Raw genomic sequence first — 22,294 nt, 5'->3', positions numbered from 1 at the left:
TTTAACGGTCTTAATAAAAAGGGTGGTGAAAATTTTATTTAATTGATAAATGATCTTGTATGTGAAAACCTTACTAATTGAAACGTAAAATATAAACTGACATAAAATAGTTTATGGAAAGATACATAAGTATACATTGCTTATCCAGTCAAAGGGGGTTGATTATCTGCTGTTTATTAAAAAAAATAATTTCAAACATAAATAAAGTTGAAAAGAAAGCCTAACACAAACATTTTCGATCAAAACATTGAAAAATTCAAAGGAAATAGTCCATTTATTTAAGGATTTTACAAGATAGCATTATACATTATCAAATTTCAATGTTGATTTTCACGATCTGTGAAGGTTCTATTCAAGTTCTGTTCTTATATAATTATTGGCTAGTTGTTTCACAAAACTGAAATAATAACAGGACTTGAATAGAACCTTCACAAGACTTGAAAATCAACTTTAAACTTTGATGAATTGTTCAAATTCTTTGAAATAACCCGTCCTATGTGTCACTTTTTACCTCATTCATACAATTAAAAATAATAATAATAATTCCCAGAGAATAACCAAAAAACCAGACATTTTTGATCCATTTTGTCATCAATATAAACATTGTTTTTTTTTTTTTAAATTTGTATTTATCCATATTTATTTCATTAAATTCACATGGTAAAAGTGAATTAAAAAATAATATGTAGGGAATAACCTTGCTTTTTCCGATAAGATGAAACTATATTATTCACAATATGACATTATTAATGGATTAAAACTGATGAAAAATAACACAAATAATAGTAAATAATATATTGAATTTAATTTTGAATTATATAAAAATTATAGTGAATCGGTCATTAGAATAGAAATTATAATTAAAAACATGATTTAAATCACACATGACAAACCAACAGTCATTCGCGGTGAAACTGACGTGCCTGGCTCGCACGCATAAGTCTGAAAAATGTAATGTTGCGAGACACTTTTATTAGTTATAATTCTAAATAAATAATGTACAATCTTTGTACAATGTGTAACAAAAATACCATTTAACGGTTGTGAAGTGATGTTTTATTAGTAAGATCGTAAATGTTTCCGCATTAATATTTTTTCATTGAGCGCTGCCAAATCCAAAATTGAATGCCTGGAAATGGTCATCGTCGCACGATTGTAAATACTTCGTCGAGCAGATAAGAAACATGTTTCTGCGGGTATGTGCAGAAAACAGATTCTTAGAGCACTTGTACAAAAGAAAAGGCAGATTTACAAACTTAGAGAAAGACTGTATCTAATACCATCTGCATATTTGATTTGTGATTGGCTTATAGGTTAAAGATGCGGCCGTTTGTTTTTTTGATAATACAGTAGAACCCCGTTAATTCGAACCCCGATAATTCGAAAAAACGCGTAATTCGAAATTTTCGCCAAAAAAATTTCCGCAGAAAAATTTTTTCATACAAAAATTTTTTTAATTCGAAATTCGTTAATTCGTAATTCGAAATTTATATTTGTCCGCGCACGAAAATTTGTTCGTGTAATTCGAAATTTATATTTGTCCGCGCACGAAAATTTGTTCGTGTAATTCGAAAAAATTTGATTTTTGCGAAAATAAATCATAATATTTCGTAAATCTGAATCTAAAAGTCAGCCGTGGCGGTAAAACGCCGAAAATGTATTTTTACGTGGTTATACATCGTCCTAATTAGTATTATTATCTTGTAAATCTGAATCGATTTACACTGGAATGTCATACTTTTTCAAATTTATTTCGAATATCCGAGTTTGAAGGGCCGAGAAAATACGTTTTACGCGGAAACATGTCGTAGTTTTACGAGTTTACACCAAATATCTGAATTTAAAGGGTCGGCTGCGACGAAACTCGGCCGCGAAATCTCGATTTACGCGTAAATATATCGTATTTTTACGAATTTATTTCGAATATCTGAATTTTAAAGGACCCGCCGCGACGGAAATCGGACGCGAAATTTCAATTTACGCAATATATCGAAATATATCGTATTTTTACTAACTTTACTTCGAATATCCGAGTTAAAAAATACGGCGCGACGGAAATCGGCCGAAAAAATTCGATTCACGCCGAAATATGACATATTTTTACGAATTTACTTCAAATATCTGAACTTGAAAGGCCGGCCGCGACGAAAAACTGCCAATAAAATTGGATTTACGCGGAAATATATCATATTTTTACGAATTGACATCAAATATCTGAATTTAAAGGGTCGGCCGCGACAGAAATCGGCTGCGCATTTTCGATTTACACGGAAATATATCGTATTATTGCGAATTTATTTCGAATATCTGAATTTAAAGAGCCGGCCGCGACGGAATATGGCCGCGAATTCTCGTTTTACGCGGAAATATGTCGTATTTTTACCAATTTGAATGCGGATATTTGAAATAAAGGGCCGGCTGCGACGGAAAATTACCGCGAAATCTAGATTTACGCGGAAATATATCGTATTTTTACGAATATCTCAATTTAAAGGGTAGGCCGCGACCGAAATCGGCAGCGAAATCTCGATTTTCGCGTAAATATATAGCATTTCTACGAATTTATTGCGAATATCTGAATTTAAAGGGCCCGCCGCTACGGTAATCGGCCGCGAAAATAAAGAAATAATTGGTATTAATACGAATTTACAACTAAAATTCCACCTGGATTTGAAGAGGCGGCCGAGAAAATCGATTTTCGGCGTTTTTTTTTTTTTTTTTTCTTCATAAAATTTCGAATTACGTGGGAATTCGTTAATTCGAAATTTGATTTTTGATGTCCGGTGGATTTCGAATTAACGAGGTTCTACTGTATAGTATTTTCATTGTATTTTTTTAATTCTCGAAACAAAGATAATGAAGATATTTTTATAATGACAAATAATTTTCTACAACGATTTAAAATGTGCTTTTTTCTATTTGCGGCAGCACTTGTTTGTTTTTATTAGTGAATTCGGCAGCGTCGATGTCATGCCGGACGACATTGGTGTCAGTCATCTTACCAGACATTGGCGTTTTCAATAGTCATAATAACGTTGTAGCCAATTGGAATCGTTTCGCAATGTGCGGTAGATAATTTTTGAAATCGATTATTATGAATGAAAATATTAACATTATATGTGTGCAGTACGATAATCATAATTTATGAAAATACCCATTTGATGATGAAATGTTGTTTTGTGAAACTCAATGGTCCACAAATTCATTTTATTAATTATTTTAAGGGGTAATTAAAAACGTATTTAATAAAACATCTTTATCATAATAATAATACACATCTATTTATCTAATAAATTTTGATTTTCCGCATCGTTCACAATATACCTACATATATACATATTATTTTTAACTTCTTAACCATCAGGCTAATTTGTTCAATTTAGGGAATAGCCCATAATATGGTCTCATGGAAATCTTTGTGTCTACTTGTAAGTAAGGGAAAAATTTATCGAGGGTAACTTAAGGGAAGCAGACACATTCCCAACACAATTCAATCGGTTTTATCGCTTCAGTAGCTGTACCGGTAATATAACATAAAAAACGATTATATTTCATAAAATTTTGTAAATAAACTGATTTGTTCAACAAGGGTATGGTTTTGTAAATACCTAATCACAGAAAATCGAAAACTTAATGCGCAACAATAACATTTAATCATTATAGGTAGGTACCTACCTACTCAGCCGAACATAAAGTATTCATCACTAGTCGATAGCGTCAGATCAAATTTAGAATATAAACATAAAAAAATAAAATAAATGGCAGTATACAACGTCAAGCAGTTAGTCTTGGGGTTAGTATCCAAAAGGTATTATGTACACGTCACTGTCGACAGTCGGTTTCTTCCAAATTGATTTTAGCCATGCCATTGATCTGGACTGGTTCTAATACAATTTATAACTCAAGGCGAAGCACAACGAAGTAATGCAAAATCATGTGTTTTTGGTTTGAAAATTTGATCGCTTAAAAATATTTTTGATGCTTTTATTAAATACATCTTGGCCTTTTGAAATAATGGAGCATTTTTTCTATAAGTCTTGTTATAAACCCAAAAAAAAAAAAAAGAATCAGGCCATGCTACTTATAAATCCATTTTCTTACAAATTCTAGAAATTTAAACCTTATTGCCATTTACAAAAGGCGTGGTATTGTTAGCGGTCCGATTCCAAATGTTACATGACGTGGTGCATAGCCTTCACTTCTACAAGTATGGAACTCTACCTTTCTGACTGCTAGCTGAGCGCCTTTACCATTGGGAAGGACCAGCTCAAATGATTACACTTGAATGGCTTTGCAGTCGTTGTAATAGACATTGCAAAATGTTAAATGGAAACAATTATTCCTTCTCTCCCATGGCCTCAAGATCCTCGCTACTTTGAGAAGTATTGTCGCTAGTGTCGGTTTCCGCCACAGGTTTGTTTTTGAATTTGATCAGCGTCTCATCTACTTCTTCTTCTTCCTCTGTATCGTTGCCGTACTTGGCGCTTTCGGCGTCCTGGCTTGGCTTGGGGTTGTCGGCAATCGGCTTGCTGGCGGGCGTTGGCGTGGCGGGGGTTTTGCTAACAGCGGCGGAAGTGGCGAGAGAATTTGCTTGCATCAGTTTGAGGGAACTGCTCGTTGGGAGCTTGACGCCGGGTTTGAGCACCATGGCTCCATCCTACAACAAAAAAACCACTAAATAAATATTATCATCCATTTACTTATCATTTCCATGTCAGTATTCCTGTTAACCGTGGGATGAGAATTCAAAAAATTACCATGAAGAATTTTGATCACTGGAAACCCGGAAACAGAGGTTGTTTGTGAGATAGACGAATATGTACTATCAACAACGAGCGTTAAAACAAAAATGTGTTCTAAACATCCCGTCTTTGTTCCAAAACAGGATAGGTGTGGAAAAAGTACAAATTGTGTAAAGCTAGCTTTAGGTTAAAATATAGGCCACAGAGAGGAATTGTTTTGGTAAGTGGAATAACAATCTGACCTTGAACTGCACCAGTCCCTGCTTGGTCATGGCTTCCACCTCGGCCTTGGTCATCAGGATCTTCTGGACGCGCACTGTGCGTGGGCCGATCTTCATCTCCGTCACCTGTGGCGCACGGGGCAGCTGCAGCGGCCGCACGCCCGGGGGCAGCGACATTCCGGCGGGAACCTACAATCATGATAACAATAAAGTTGATGATGGCTAAATATAGAAGTCAATATATATGATCTTCTGGAATGATGGTAACCGTTGTTGGTGATGGCTAAATAGGGAAGTGAATATATAGGATCTTCTGGAATGAAGAGAATAGTCGGTGCCATAAGGAAAGTGTGACTGACCTTCTTGAGAGTCTGTCCGGTAGGTGACATGAGGACCGTCTGCCCCGAGTTGGTCACCGACTGTACCACGCCTTCTATCTTCTGTATCTTGATGGGTGCTTTGGGGGTTTCCGCTTTGGGGGTGTCCGCTTTGGGGGTGTCCGCTTTGGGGGTGTCCGCTTTGGGGGAGTCCACTTTGGGGGAGTCTGCCTTGGGCGGGGCTGCCTTGGGTTGGGTTACCTTAGGCGGGGCAGCTTTGGGTGGGTCTGCGTTGGACGGGCTTGCGTTAGAGGGTTGGAAATACTAGAATTAAAATTATATTTAGCAATTACAAAAGATTTTCTAGAGAAATGTTTCAAAAACTTTTTTACCGTGGCACAGTAATCTTTAAGCTTTTCTCTTGTACACAAAATAATTTTTTGATAGCCCATCGACTGGTGTATGGGTAAAAGTACAGTTTTCATGTAATAATTTAAAGAAATAAACAGATAATTAATGTTTTTTTGTCGTGAAACTCTTTAGAGAAAAAATCCACCTTGTCAAGTGATTCATGGATGTTTACGTATATTTAATTGTTGTTACAGAGTCTGTCGGTTTAATGAACTCAAGAACATTGCTTTGAATTTAAGCGTAATCTTTTTCAACACTGAAAGGTTTTGTTTGGAGAATTCAGACAAGCTATTAAAAAGTACCAACCAATAATACAATATATTTTAATTTCCACTTTCAAAATTGCAATTTGTTGAGAATTCAGATCATCTGTGGTTTTTCATGGGTCTATACTACGTATATAAATAAAAAAATGTGAAAAGTTCAACCTGTCCACAGGAACAAAATACCAGGAGCACAGAAATGTCATAGGGTAATTTGTGTTAATTTTCGCAATGTAATTTTGTCACAATTATACAATAATAATAAATGTCAAAATGTGAACCTGCCGACAATGATTGGGTATAACCATAGACATATGAATATTAGTAGACCTGCCCTAAGTGATTAAAAGCGTATTATTCCCCACTCCCCATACCGGTTCCATTGGAGCCGGCTGGGCTCGCGTATGGCTTCCCGTGAATCTTGAGAATGTGACGTCATCATTCTTGTTCGAACTAGCGTCGAGCTATGGTCGAGGCATTTTATGAAATAACACGGCAAAATAGTGGCTTGTGATATGAAAACTTGTAAAAATAGATGTGAAAAAGAGAATAAACCCAATTGTCGTATTACATTCCATATATAAGCATCATTTAGCTTATTCGCGTCGTATAATATGAATCAGTTGTAGAAACATATACTATCACATCGAGCCAACATTGGTCGAATGTAGCGATTCTCAGGTGTGCGCATCGTTGTTACTGGGAAGTAAATTATGAACACTTATAAAAGTGTATTAACTAAATACGTTAACAAAATATTCACCTCTGAAAATAGAAGAAATTTTTTTTTGCCGAATTTGGACTTCGCAAATTTGTTCATAACGTGGCGAGTAATTTGCGCTCCCATGTAAAAATGTCTATTCATTCAAAAGCAGATTTTACTTTTAAGAACTAAATGGTGATATTATAATGCGAGATGCCTATATACTGTCAGATTGATTTATTGACGAATCACAGTCAGCTTTACCCCCTTCGTTCTTCAACAGTTGATTTTACCCCTCACCTTTAATTTCTAGTTTATATATTCATATGTCTGTGGGTATAACCATTTGGTTATTATCATAAAGATTTAATGCTTGGTGACAGTAGAAGACTAATACTAAGTAAAAATCACATTACGAGGAAAGTACATAATAATCTCTTACATTTTGTATGGTAGACTTGGGATTAGGTGTGCTGGACTTGACCTTGGCGGCGGGAGTTGGAGCAGGAGCAGGTGCGGGAGGATCCTCCTCCGGTTCCGCCTCCTCCTTCACTTTCTTGGGCCGACCTCTGCCCCTCTTCACCACCGGTTCTCCGCCACTGGCGCTGCAACACACAGAATATTATACAACACTGCATAAGTTTCAAAGTGTTATTAGGTACATGGGATTATGGGATTTTCACATCTTTATAACTTGAACATTTGAGCGCTTGTCTGGAATAATGTTGTATCCAACATAATTACCAATAATTATTGAGTTACGAAATTTTATGATTTATTTTCGCAAAAATAGAATTTTTTCGAATTACACGAAAAAAATTTTGTGCGCAGACTTTGAATTAGGAATTAACGAATTATGAATTTGTTAAGATTTGTTTGGGCTTGATGAAGTCTTCAATAACAGACGCATGGTTTTTTTTTTGTTTTTACTGCACAAAACTGCATTTCACTTTATTTAATGTTACAAAGAGTTAAATTATTCCCGACCCGGACAAAACACTTTTACTATAATGACTGCTTGTTACTATTTTATAGGAGAGAAGAAGAAGGAATCCAGTCGGCGAGGCTTTTTATAATCTAACCAAGTAAAACACATTGACAAGCTAATTAACACTGTCAAAGAAAGCCAATTGATAAGGCAAAACATCTGTTTTATCTGTTAGCCCTAGTTTTACCTCTGACCGCTAGGTGCTAGGTAGGAGCCTGTAAAGTAATTGGTGGTGAACTTTACTAATGGTTCGTACATTTTTAACAGAATTAAAAAACCATTTTTTCTGTTAAAATCAAGGTTCGAATTAACGGGATTCTAATGTAATTCCTTAAAGGAGATGATTCTACAAGTCAGTTTGGTTCTAAAATTGGTGTTATTGGGAGTCGCATTAATGAAAATTTTTAGTTCCATTTTATAAAATAAGATCATTTTGACACACAACACAACACTGTATATATTTGAGTGATTTGAAATAGAGTATCTGACGAAGCAACAGCATTGCACAATATTTACCTGTCTTTAGATGAGCCGGGGGTGCTGGTGTCCAGGGGCCTCTTGACCGCTTTGGGGGTGGCGGAGGGGGTGACAGGAGGTGTGGCGGGAGGGGTGGCCGCAGCCCCCGGGGTGTCGGGGAGGGGGGTCTTACGCGGCCGCCCTCGTTTCTTGGCCGTCAAGGGAGTGGATGACGCGGACGGAAGCTGAAATGTCATTATTTTTAAAGGGTATTCCAATAGGCCTGTCCTGACTCTGAAGATAACAAGTACCATGCAATACCTTTCCGTTCCAACAAGCAACAGAGCGGCTTATCAAAAAATATTCTCATATCTCGGTCCTAAAATATATAATAAAATCCCCTCTCAGCTGAAACTGTGTGAATTATCATCCTTCGGTCCAAGAGTGACAAAATGGTTGTTGTATCTAGGCAGGACTGATTCCGAAATGGTACTAAAAAATTTAATTTGAAATCACGAACGCCTTTATGTATCTTCGTTTTAACATACTTATTTTAGCTAGTCTTAAATCCTGTATTGGTCTAGGATAACTTGAAACTTGTAAATTTGACTGTCCTGAAACGGGAATCCTTCCTAGTTGGACGGTCAAAATCATAAAATGTAATCAATGTTATATTATAAAAAAAAAAAAAATATATAAATACTGCCATCCCAAGAAAAGCAAATGCAGCTAGGATTTTGCAAATTCATTAGATTAACATGAAAGGTCTCGTATTCTTGAGGTGATTTTTTCCAAATCTTGAGGTGGCTGTGTTTTAAATCTTCCACATTTGCGTGGTGTTGACATTTGAGTCTGACCTGAGAATATATTCGAATAATGGAGTCATAATATCATTATGATGATAATAGCGTTAAGCTCTAAAAATTAGGTTGGATAAAGAAGTGTGTAATTACAGCAGGCGTCTTCTTCTCCTGCGCCTCAAAGTGTTGGCTGTCCTCGTCGTGGTCTTCGTCGCGGTCCTCGTCTTCGTCATCGCTGTCCTCGTCCTCCGAGTCCAGGCCGGTGCGGTCGCGGATCATAGCGGCATAGTCCTTGATCTTGGATGGGCGGCGAGAACGGCGCGGCGGGGAGTTGGGCTCCTTCACTTCTGAGCCGGGAGACTCTTCTTTGACCTCTTTTGTCTTTGAGGAAGACTGGAATTATAAAAGATAAATTTATTATATAATTTGTATCTGTTCGTGAAGTCCTGGGAAGACCAAAAATGCACAAAGACACAATAACTCCATTAATATTAATAGATACGACGGGGCTAAGCTTAATAGTTGTTGGTGTCCAGTACTTGATGGCTACACCAAAACTAAACGCTGAAAACCATTCTAAAGTAATTATAATGAAATATCAGTCCTAAGAGGATTGGAGCGCGCAACACGGTATTGCTTCTACATACACTCACTTCATCATCTACACATCTGCCCTGATGATTGATACCGTAACGCTGTCCGAAAAGTCGGCTAAAGGAGGTAGCGCAACGAGGCACAATAGGCATCCAGCACAAGAGTCCCAATTGTTCTGGACTATCTGGAGCCATTGAGGTAATGGCATCCCTATTTAAATTCTGATTGAGGTAGTCTTCGACCAGGATTGAGAACAGTGGCGGCCAGCTAATATGTGCTCCCGAGCGCCGAACAACCAACAAGATTTCCGACATGGCTAATCACAATACGAAACTCGGTTTGGTTATAATATCTCATACAAAAGGTACCTACTTATTAAGCGCGCTTAACTTGCAGACCGACTTTGACTTGTGCCTATGTTCGTAGCAGTTCGTTTTCGATTGCGATCCAAAATTGCTTAGTCGCATATTCTATGGAACAGTCGAAAGCGTGGGTACATACCAGTTCATACTATTCTTTGCAAATAATACCTTATCAAGAACGGCGTTCGGGGTTTTACCACCACATCAGAAGGAACGGTTTATTCAGTAGAAAGTTAAACTAAAACGCGTATGTTTGATATTATTGTCAATATCGTGGTTTCAATTTACCATCTGCTATTTTTCAGCGAATGTTCCACTTCTTCTATACAAGCATACAGGATAAAACATGTCATTAAGAGATGAGTGATGGTCAGATTACTTATTATCAGTTCAGTCAGTACTCGCCGTTGCCGGGAATTCTCTGTTGAATTAAAAAGTTTTCTTTCTCTGCGAAAGTTTTGAAGTTTAATTGCAGGTTATATCGATCTTGTGTATTAATTATTAATAAGGCATATCAATTGCAGGTTGTACTAATTTATGATTACTTTTGTGTTTGTTCAACGTATAAATTTAGAATGAGTTTGAATGTAGAATAAATTAAGAACAATAGGTCGAGTTTTGAAAACAAAGTGATAATAAAAAATGCCGGTCCACCTAAAACCTGAACTGATAATAAAACAAGAGTGCAAATCTGGATCGAAGAAGTTTACTCGATCATTCAAAACAATGTATAACAAAGCTTCGTAGTTCTGTGCATATGATCAATTGAATAGTTTATTTTGTTTTCCGTGTTTAATTTACGATATTGATTCAGTTTGGACAATCAGAGGTGTTACTGATGTAACTCACCTTTCTGAAAAAATCATAAAACATAATTCTTGTCATTTACATTTACAAAAAGTTTTGAGCTTAGAGGTTTTAGGAAAAGTTGACATCAGAATGCAATTGGATTCAGGCTACCGTGCCTAAGTTAAACACCATAATGAGCTATTTAATAAAAATCGATACAGGTCAAATTACCCAGAACATGATTTCAATGTGACGCTCAAAACGTATGACTTCCTAAATAAAGTTCAGTAAAAGGTGAACTTTTGTGCAATTTACGCCCGCGACGATTTTTCAAAAGCTAACGGCGCTTTATCAATGTTACAACTTTTTTATAGTACTTGTTTATTAGAAGACTTTCCCGAGACTGTGAAATTACTAAAACTTTTGTGCACCATTGGAATGACCTCAGTTGAAAGCTAAAGATGTTTCTCAACGTTAAAAAGAATAAAATCTTTTTTAAACACGTTGAGCCAGGACAGACTGAACGCACTATCAGTGTTTAGCATTGATAGATGTCTTTGCTAAACAAAAGGAACAGAGAATAGAACTTCTTTATAAATAGGTATGTACCTTTATTTAATTGATTTTATGACTTAATGTTGTAATCCGGTGAACCCCTACATATTTTGACCACCGGCCGCCACTGATTGAGAATATCTTCAGGTGTGGTGGATGGGTATACTCACGGCCAAGGGTTTGACGGGGATGGGGAAGGGCCCCGTGACTCGGGCCATCTTTGTGGGCGTCCTCTCTTCACTGGACTTCCTCTCTGTCTTGTCCGCTTTCTCCGGCTCCCTGGAAAAATCACTATTTTAGTAACAAACCTTCGTAGCACAGGGGAAAGGGCTTTAACTCAAGGTACAGGTATTGCGTGATCAAAATCACATTTCAGCCAATGGTAAACCTAGAATACAAGGATTAGTACTTTCAATGGATTAGTAGGGGTACTGTATGTCATTCATCGACGACTATACCCATATATCGCATATTATGTTACCCTTGAAAATTTAATAAAACACATGCATTGTATCAAATGGGATAAAATGCATTGTAATGGTTGTCCGACTGACCTGATGGTGACCTTCTTGATGCTGGTTGGCGTCTTGAAGGAGAAGCTCTTCTTGACATCGCGCTTGGGCGGGGACAGCGAGGACTTGCGCTGCAGGAAGCGGTGCTGGTTGCCGGAACTCGACTGCTTCTCCCGCTCACGTTCGCGGTCTCGATCATTACCGGATTTCGCCGCCTGTTGGACAGTAAAAATTTACGTTATGGACAAAAGCAATCTTCACAAATTAATTACAAAAACTAATCTAACATGATCCTTAACAGAACTTCTGGGCCTCAGCAGTAACCCAGGGCCAAATCTCTATTAAATATATGTATATTACACACAATGCAGTCTCAAAAATATGATTAAACAATGCATTTTTTAATGTGAATACTGTACAAGAGTACCAACTTGTCCCTGCTCCCTGCTCACTGAAGTCGGAGAGCTTATGGCATCTCCAAATGAATTATGTTGTAAGACTGAAGGGTGTGGGGAAGGGGGAGAGGAAGGTAGGCAAGTACCTGGCTAATCAGTTCTGGTCACCAAACACGGCTAAAGCCATTCAAGCAACATTTCTTTTCTGAATGGTGGTCTTTCAGCGGGGCGATACTAAGGACGGGTTGTTTCGGAGAATTTGAAAAGTTCTTCAAATTGCAAAGTTAATTTTCAAGTTCCGTGAAAGTTATAAAACGACAACATATTTCCGAATAAAACAAATTTTCTCAGCAAATATTCAAAATAAATTTAAAAAAATATGACATTCCAGTGTAAATCGATTCAGATTTACAAAATAATAATACTAATTAGGACGTTGTATAAACACGCAAAAATTGTAACGAGTTGAAACTACTCGCCCCGGTGTCAAGCGCTTGCAAGAACTGATTAACTCAAAAAGCGTGCAATTGTGAACACAGCGACGGCCATTAAAAACGTGAGCGATTGTCATCATGCTAATTTGATTTCACAACATGGTTTACTTTAATTTATAAATTTGCTCTTCACAAGATGATTGGGAAGAGCTGGCGCCCTATATAATCAAAGAAGGTTAATATTTGAGATGTGAAACTTATCCTTTTAATTTTAGTATCCACAGATTAACATATTAGAAATTGTAAATTCCCATCACTAGTCAGATTTAATTTAACGATCTGAACATGCCCTGATTTTAATAATTAACGTAGAGTCTCTTGCTATTTGACTTGATAATAATGTAATTTAATAGATGATTAAGTATTTTGATTAATAACCTCAATAAATTTTGTTCTTAGCATTCACACAATTCTTTAATTTCTGATTTCCTTATTGAATATTGTGCAACATTTGAGATATATGTTTACACACTTTTCAGAAATTTCACACCAATAAATATTCGGTACAAAATATATTTTTCAGGATTTTACGCAACGGCTGTCTTTTAGATTCAGATTTACGAAATTTTATGATTTAGTTTCGCAAAAAATCGAATTACACGAACAAATTTTTGTGCGCGGACAAAATATAATTTCGAAATACGAATTAAAAATTTTGTAAGAACAAAATTTTGAATTATCGGGGTTCGAATTAACGGGGTACTGTACTTAGTTCATAATACAATACTTCCACTAGATATAGCGCACAGCGGAAAATAAGCAAGTCTAGACAACCGACATCGGTTATTTTTTAATGAAGTACCGCCATTATTTCCAACACTACTGTCACAATATAGTTTTGACGTGCCACAGTAAATTGACTTGCCAAATGTTTTGGGCAGTATTGTTTATTCGTCGGGATTCAAACCCGTGCAACTCCGGATTCATAGTCCAGGACCTTACCTTTCGACCACAAAATGGACGTCAAAATTAGTAAATCATAAATCAAAATTAGTTAACCTTCTTCAATTCCATGATGTCCCTCTCTAGGAGCTGCAGGGATTTCTCCCCGCTCCGGGGCGCCGGCTTCTCCTTCTCGGGAGTCTTCCCCAGCTTCTTCTGGCCCTCCATGCTCGTCTTGGGTGAACTTCCCATAGAGGATACCATACTTGACTTTTTGATGGCAATGACCTTCTTAAGGATGTTGCTTTTGGGTGAGATGATTTCCATATTACTGCTGATGATGGTGGGATGACTACTGCTGCCGCTGTTGGCATTGCTGACCTTGGAGACTTTTGTTGGGGTTTCTGCTTTTGTAACAGGGGTTTTTTCTTTGACAAGAGTTCTTTCTTTAACGGGCGTTCTTTCTTTGACTGGAGTTTTTTCTTTAACGGGTGTTTTTTCTTTAATAGCTGCTGCCTTTTCGACTTTCCTTTCTGGAACCTCCAGTGTGACAATTTTTTTTGCTTCCACATCATTGGGCTGAAAACAAATTATTTATTATAAGAAATTTAATGGTGAATGAATTTAAATGAAATATAAAATAATATCAGCACAACATCTGTTGAGGTTGTTTTTGAGGAGATGCGATATGACACAATGTACATAATATATACTATATAGGACAATCCAAGGAGTGTCCAGTAGATCGCGCAGGGCAGGACAATGGGTAAATACAACAATTCTACCGTAGTTCAAACGCGGAACGATCGTACACGACAAAGTGCATAACGAGTGAGATTACGAAAAATATAATTATCGGACTTTTATACCAAGATAATAAATAATAATAATAATAATTGGATGACTTGTATAGCGCCGTTTTTGTGCAAAATCACTTCAAGGGCGCAATATATTGTAGTGTTCCATTTATGCAACATTTTTAAGCTGAACTCGGTAGAGAAAGGATTAGCTGGACTGACTATTACCTTGGCATTAAGGACCACACAGTCCTGAATGATGATAGGCGACTTGATAGCCACGTCCAGGGCCCTCATGGACACCCGGTGCTTTTCCTTCAGCTCCTCGGCCAGTCTCCTCTGCGCCTTTACCTCCTCCGCCTTCTGCAGGATGCCGCTGGACTTGGTGGTGACGGCCATGACTTCCGGGGGCTTCTTCACTTGCACTACTACTGGCTGCACTGACTGAACTGGCTGCACTGTCTTCAGTTCGATATAGGTGGGTTTGCTTTCCTCGTCTGACAACAAAATTATAATTATTACTTTCACGTACAAATTTAACCTATACCTAAAGCAAGCGTAAGGAAGCAGATAGACCACCACTCGAAATGTGGTGCTAGAGAAAAATACTCATGATTCCACTTACAGCCACGCGCACTAATATATCCATTCTGGAAGAACTGGCATCTACAATAGGCTGTACAACCGTCCGTCCGCCTGCAATGTAATCATAGATACTTCGGGCATGTTGCTCGCCAAACTGAGAACTCAAACATGGAGAAACTCATGGTCACTCACTGGCAAAGTGTTTGGCAAGAGAAGCAGGAGGAAATCATCGATGCGTCGGAGTGATCAAATATCGCAGGCGTCTGGAACGTCGGTGTCCTCGGCTCTCCACGCAGGAGTGAAGGAGCTTTGTCCACCAGGAAAATTGGAGCAGGGTCACGATCCTCAGCAACGAGGAAAGGACTAAAGAATAAGACGTGACCGGGCACACTGCTCTAACTACTGTCATTATCATCACAACATAAATATTCCTACCTGGGATGGGCAGCGACACGGGGCAGTCCACTGGCACTGGCTGTGGGTCATTGGCAATCAGAGGGATGTCCAGTAAAATCGGAGCCGGGGAACTTGATTGGACTGCTGATTCTTCCACAAACTTCACCTACACAACATTGCAAGACATTATTATATAATTTTTAAAAGAAATACAAAGTGCGCCCTACTGTCGAATTTGGCAGCCATCTCTGGTCCGGAGCCCCTAAATACCTGAAAAAACCCTTGACTCTGTGCAAAATCGGGCGGTCCGTTTGATATATTCCCCAATCATAACAAAAGGACTGCAATCTTTAGAGCACAGGTGTCAGGTAGGTATGCTGTCCTTGTTCTATCGGTATTACAATGGAAGATGCTCTGAGGAACTAGCGTCATTGATCCCTTCGGCACCGGTGCGTAGTCGGGATACACGCCAAACGCGCGCCCAACATTTGTACACGGTTGACATTTGTCACATGAGAACGGGTCGCTTCTACGATTCGTTCTTAAGTTCAACAGCTCGGCTGTGGAACGAGCTGCCGGCCTCTGTGTTTCCTCCCTCCTACAACACGGGACTCTTCAAGACCCATGTTCACTCCTTCTACTCCACAAAAAGACCTTCCACACAGCATCCCCAAAGATGACATAGGCCCTGAGGGAAATTATTTTCTTCAGGGCCTCCTGTGTGGAGTTAATAATAAAAAATAAAAAAAATTCTCGGTAATGAATAAACTGGCAAAATTAGAATTCTCCAAACTACCATCACCCTAAGTGAAAATGTACTTGTGTAATGATGGAGGACTATTTATTACTTGCATACGCCGGGATTCGAACCTGCGACCTCTGGATTTGTAGTTGAGGGCTTAACCCTTCGACCACCGAGTATGTTGAATTATACTGATAATAAAAATATCTACTACTGTAGGAGTGCCCACAGATCAGCATTCTTGCTCTCTACTTGCCAAGGTAAGCAAGGTGAATGTTGCTTCTTGAGCTAACATTTCAGACAGCGGTGTTCATCATCAGGGTAGATATACGTACGTTTAGTTTGGATTCCATCGGATCATCTTCTTCTTCTTCCTCGTGAACAAATTCTTCATCTTCTTCTTCATCTGCCATATGTTCATTTTCTTCACGAGATGGATCTGAAAATTTTGTAAAATCAGCTGTTGACTATGTTCCTGCGTTACTCCACTTAATTACCTGTCCATGTCTGACAGTGTGGAGCACATACCAAGGTCAGTGACAGTACAACATTGTACAAACCAGTCTGTTAAGAAATCTTTGCAGTGAACATGTTTCCTCAGTGCGTTTAATTCGAGTCTATTACGGAAACTTGTGCAGTGATTCTCAAGTCCATAATATCGATTTGCAACAAGACATATACCAAAGACCAAGGACAAGTTATAAATCCTTTCCAATTCTAACTGTTAACCACAGCTACCCTAATAGTTGTGTAAAATATTATTTACAGTACCAATAAAACCACAAATTGATTCGCATACAATATTTCCGAATCCATTAGCAAATGCTACATTTATTTGTAAAAATAATAATTTTATTTTGAAATTATTATACATGCGTAATAAACAATGAATGAATGCGTATAAGAAATTAGATAGATTCATACAACATTATCGAATTAATAACAAGGAGAGAGTATCAGTGAGGAGAAATTCGTCTACAATTAATAAAATTTTTATTTTGATACTCTCCCCACTGATATAGAATATGTCGAGATCCGAGTATACAGATGCTTATTAGGATATCACAGAAAAATATGGCACGATCAAGTAAACATCATACAAATAAAATAGTCAGTAATTTCATTAAGACCCCATATTCCAAATTTATATTGATTTATAACGAACATTCCTTGGGCACTAAGTTTTGAAGCTCTTAAAAAATATATGTTATTTTTTTTTTTTTTTTTTTTTTATTCTTTATTTTGGCTTTCACCCATTAAGAGTGATCTTGGCCATACATTACAACATTTTTCTTATTAATAAAAAGGTAACCTTAGATTGACCGAGCTGAAAATGTAATTACAGTAGAACCTCGTTAATTCGAAATCCAGCGGACATCAAAAATCAAATTTCGAATTAACGAATTCCCACGTAATTCGAAATTTTATGAAAAAAAAAAAAAAAAAATAAACCGATTTTCTCGGCCGCCTCTTCAAATCCGGGTGGTATTTTAGTTGTAAATTCGTATTAATACCAATTATTTCTTTATTTTCGCGGTCGATTACCGTAGCGGCCGGCCCTTTAAATTCAGATATTCGCAGTAAATTCGTAAAAATGCTATATATTTACGCGTAAATCGAGATTTCGCTGCCGATTTCGGACGCGGCCTACCCTTTAAATTGAGATATTCGTAAAAATACGATATATTTCCGCGTAAATCGAGATTTCGCGGTAATTTTCTGTCGCGGCCGGCCCTTTATTTCAAATATCTAAATTTGAATTCGTAAAAATACGATATATTTCCGCGTAAAACGAGAATTCGCGGCCGTATTCCGTCGCGGCCGGCTCTTCAAATTCAGATATTCGAAATAAATTCGTAAAAATATGATATATTTCCGCGTAAATCGAATTTTGTCGGCAGTTTTTCGTCGCGGCCGGCCTTTTAAGTTTAAATATTTGAAGTAAATTCGTAAAAATATGTCATATTTCGGCATGGATCGAAATTTTTCGGCCGATTTCCGTCGCGCCGTATTTTTTCAACTCGGATATTCGAAGTAAAGTTAGTAAAAATACGATATATTTCCGCGTTAATTGAAATTTCGCGTCCGATTTCCGTCGCGGTGATGAAATACGATATATTTACGCGTAAATCGAAATTACGCGGCCGAGTTTCGTCGCGGCCGACCCTTTAAATTCAGATATTTGGCGTAAACTCGTAAAACTACGACATATATCCGCGTAAAATGTATTTTCTCGGTCCTAAACTCGGATATTCGAAATAAATTTGAAAAAATACGACATTGCAGTGTAAATCGATTCAGATTTACAAAATAATAATACTAATTAGGACGATGTATAACCACGTAAAAATACATTTTTCGGCGTTTTACCGCCACGGCTGACTTTTAGATTCAGATTTACGAAATATTATGATTTATTTTCGCAAAAATCAATTTTTTTCGAATTACAGGAACAAATTTTCGTGCGCGGACAAAAATAAATTTCGAATTACGAATTAACGAATTTCGAATTAAAAAAAATTTTATAGGGGAGAGTATGGTATATTGGACCGGTCGTTAAATTGGACCAGCGTAAAATTAACGAAACTACAAAACATATTTTGATCCTGGCAATACAGAATGATGCGCAGCTAACTTCACTGTTGACTTACCGACCGGCATCACATTCGAGAAGAATTAACAGAAGTGACAGCGACAAAACGAAATCTCTCTGTTTCGATGTAATATTTGGAAAACGTTCATACGTCTTTAACTGCAACCAAGGTAAACATTGTTTAACTATCTTTTCATATTTAACTCGGTAGATTTTATAGTTTTATGCCCGCAATTAACTGAATATCCAAATGAAAAGGTAATGTTAATAGAAATTTTTGTGTGAAAGAAGTAAGAGTTCGATTAATTGGACCACTGTGAGTTCGGCAAATCGGACCGGTCCAATTTATCCTACTCAATGCTGCTACAAGTGAAAATAAATTGTTACTGCAGTTAAATTTGTATTTATTTTAGATGGCGGATAGTAAACATTATTACAAATGGACCCAAGAAGACCTAAGGCATGCAATAGTTGCGTTTCGTAGTGAACATGTTGGTTTGAATGAGTGTGCCCGTGTATATAAAATTCCAAAAGCGACTTTAAAAAGGCATCTAGATAAGAAGAATACTGTTGCAAATGATTTAACGATTTACAAAGGACGACCAACAGTTTTTTCACAAGCACTTGAAAATGATCTAGTTAATCATCTCCTTACACTGGAACGGTGTATGTTTGGATTAACTATAACAGATGTTCGGAAATTAGCATTTCAAATAGCAGAAAAAAATGGAATTATTCATAATTTTAACAAATCCAAACAGATGGCTGGGAAAGCATGGTTTTATGCATTCAAAAATCGCAATGGAAGAAAAATTAGTGTTCGACAGCCCGAAGCCACATCACTTGGCAGGGCCAAAGGCTTCAACAGAGAAAATGTCAAACATTTTTTCGACATGTATGAAAAAATAGTTGATGAAAATAAATTAGTGGCAACGAGGATCTTCAATGTTGATGAAAGTGGATTTTCGACTGTTCAAAAGAAGCCACAAAAAGTCATTGGTGAAAGAGGGAAAAAACAAATAGGCTCAATTACCAGCGGAGAGAGAGGCATCAACACAACGATGGTGTCCTGTGTAAGTGCTGCTGGTCAATACGTACCCCCAATGATAATCTTCAAAAGGGGCCGTATGACTACCCTCTTGTCTGAGGGTGCTCCTGCTGGAAGTCTTGTGACGATTTCAGAAACTGGTTATATCAATAGTGAATTATTTGTTACATGGCTTCAACATTTCATCGCCCATGTGAGACCAACAAAAGAGGAAACGGTCCTAATCTTGCTCGATGGCCATACTACTCATAGTAAAAATCTAGACGCTCTGACGATTGCTCGAGATAATGGAATTATTCTCTTTCAACTTCCCGGACACACGACTCATAGGTTGCAACCGCTGGACGTGGGTTTTTTCAAAGCTATGAGTACATGCTACATACAAGCAATAGAGAAGTGGCTTCGTACAAATATCGGCAGACCTGTCACACAATTTCAAGTCGCGCAACTGCTTAATGAAGCCTATGAAAGATCAGCCTTGGTTGGAAATGCCACAAATGGCTTCAAGGCATCTGGAATTTGGCCTGTGAATAGACACGTTTTCCAAGAACGCCAGTTTGCCCCATCAGAAGCTCTACTACCTCTTCAGCCCATAGAAAATTTACAAGAACCTCAAGGAGAACTGAATAACCATATGTCCTCCACCATCCACCAAGATTGCAACAAGAAAAGAGACGCAGCAATAGCATCAACTTCAGGGCAACAACTTGCGATTGCTATTCAAACGCTGTCTCCAATACCCAAGGCAAGCGTTTTGAAAAATGCGAAGGGTGCTCAGAAAGCTGTCATATTAACATCAAGCCCTTATAAAAATGATTTGGCAATATCTATTCAGAAACGTCTAGGAAAAATACCAAAAATGGAGCCTATTAACAAAACCAGTAAATGCGTAGGAATTGGAAAAAAGAAAAAGATGAAAAGTGCAAGCAGTGTATCGCTCAAATGTAAAGGCAATGGAAAGAAGACGACTAAACCCTATAAATACAACAGCAGCAGTGATTCAGATACTGAGTTAGAAATTGTGTTGGACGACTCTGATAGCCTACCTTCTGAAAATGAGGAAAATGCATGCGGTATATGCAATGGAGATTATTTTGATAAGCTAGGACCAAAAGTAGACTGGGTGCAATGTGTGCGTTGTCATAAATGGCATCACGAAACCTGTGTGAGCAACCCAGATATTTGTGATAATTGCTTCAAAAAATAAAGCCTTCTCTCTTATTACAATACATTAGTTAAAATTAGTAAGGTGGGTTGGGTCAGGGTAGGCTAGATATTGCATGTTTATGTTTTAGGTAAATAAAGTGTACATTCTAACAATAGAATAAGCCTAGGTCCAATTTACCAAACCCACAGGTCCAATTTAACAAACCGGTCGGCTAATTTGGAACAAATGCCGAAATTAAGTAAAATATTTTTAATAAAATAACTGTAACCATTTAATGTAAAATAATAAACGGCCTTTGTAGTCTGATAACACACCTTTCATTTCAGTATATTTGAAGTCCTCTAATGTAATGAGATCCCAATAAATTTACTACTTTCCGAAAAGTGGTCCAATATAACAGACTCTCCCCTATGAAAAAATTTTTCAGCGGAAATTTTTTTTGCGAAAATTTCGAATTAGGCGTTTTTTCGAATTATCGGGGTTCGAATTAACGGGGTTCTACTGTATTTGAAATTCTCTCAAAAACACATTTGGTTCCGTTATTTAACATGTTGTATGTATGAAAAAATTCACAGTGTTTCTTTAAATGCTACTTAAGACATTTGCTCAGAGATTTTTGCTGAATTTTAAATAAGTCATGCTTTATTAAAAATTTTCACTGGCGCCTATTAATTATGATCGTTTTTTAATATTGGCGCGCTCCCTCTAACATATCTCCCTTTGAAACCTTCTCTTCTAACGCTTACTAATAAAATTTGAAAGCACCTCTCAAAAATAGTTTTTAATTTTCGGATACATTAAAAAATATTCCATTTACTTGCAAAGCAGAAATACTCCGACCTTCTGACAGAATATGCCAGAGGCCTGAGGGGTTAAGTACTTACTCTCGTAGAATTCATCATCTTCTTCATCCTCCCCCTCTCCCTCTCCCATTCTATCCTCTCCCTCGAAGGATTGGTTCATGTTCAACAGCTCAGACTCGTCCACCTGCAAGTAGTGGTAACTAGCATTACTATGAGAACCAGTGAAAACAGAGAAAACCCCAACATTCTCTAAATAAACAGTTCTAAGTTAATAAGAAGTTCTTCACAAAAAAATAAGACAGGACTTTGACTTATGTAAATCTGAAAGATAACATTTGTCATGGAATTTTGCGATGCTCTTTTTCACAGATAAAATAAACATATTTGGAAGTGACAAAACGACAAGTTTAAACAATATTAAGATACATTATTTCCTTGCCAAGCGAACCAAATATATTTTATACGCTATTATAATAATATTTGGATAATTTATATAGCGCCGTTTTCGTGAGAAATCACCTCAAGAACTCTGTACAAATATATTCCTTAAATATATAACACTAGAACTACTGACTTAAAACTAGAGACTTACGACTAAGGCCTATAACTACTATCTTAATAAAATATATATTTACATATGTAGAAACTTATAACTAAAATTAACATTAACAATCTAAT

The 22,294-nt window shown here is 37.3% G+C and overlaps 1 protein-coding gene across 1 annotated transcript in view; it reads right to left on the bottom strand.

Moving 5' to 3' along the window:
• Positions 1-2,818: 2,818 nt before the first annotated feature.
• LOC149414854 (uncharacterized) overlaps positions 2,819-22,294 on the bottom strand; it is a 34,213-nt gene continuing 14,737 nt past the window's right edge. The window contains exons 11-23 of the mRNA XM_089643568.1: positions 21,698-21,800; positions 16,340-16,443; positions 15,302-15,428; positions 14,510-14,778; positions 13,602-14,063; positions 11,756-11,928; positions 11,372-11,480; positions 9,055-9,294; positions 8,162-8,346; positions 7,100-7,262; positions 5,323-5,604; positions 4,985-5,152; positions 2,819-4,657 (exon numbers count right to left, since the gene is read on the bottom strand). Of these exons, the coding sequence (XP_089499694.1) occupies positions 4,337-4,657; positions 4,985-5,152; positions 5,323-5,604; positions 7,100-7,262; positions 8,162-8,346; positions 9,055-9,294; positions 11,372-11,480; positions 11,756-11,928; positions 13,602-14,063; positions 14,510-14,778; positions 15,302-15,428; positions 16,340-16,443; positions 21,698-21,800 (2,706 nt within the window). The 3' untranslated portion in view covers positions 2,819-4,336. The remainder of the gene's footprint in view (positions 4,658-4,984; positions 5,153-5,322; positions 5,605-7,099; positions 7,263-8,161; positions 8,347-9,054; positions 9,295-11,371; positions 11,481-11,755; positions 11,929-13,601; positions 14,064-14,509; positions 14,779-15,301; positions 15,429-16,339; positions 16,444-21,697; positions 21,801-22,294) is intronic.

This window comes from Hesperophylax consimilis, chromosome 19 (assembly GCF_061612785.1).
Source record: "Hesperophylax consimilis isolate HC1 chromosome 19, BYU_Hcon_1.0, whole genome shotgun sequence".
NCBI lineage: Eukaryota > Metazoa > Arthropoda > Insecta > Trichoptera > Limnephilidae > Hesperophylax > Hesperophylax consimilis.
The sequence above is the reverse complement of the archived record's forward strand: the minus strand, read 5'-3'. Positions and strand labels throughout refer to the sequence as shown.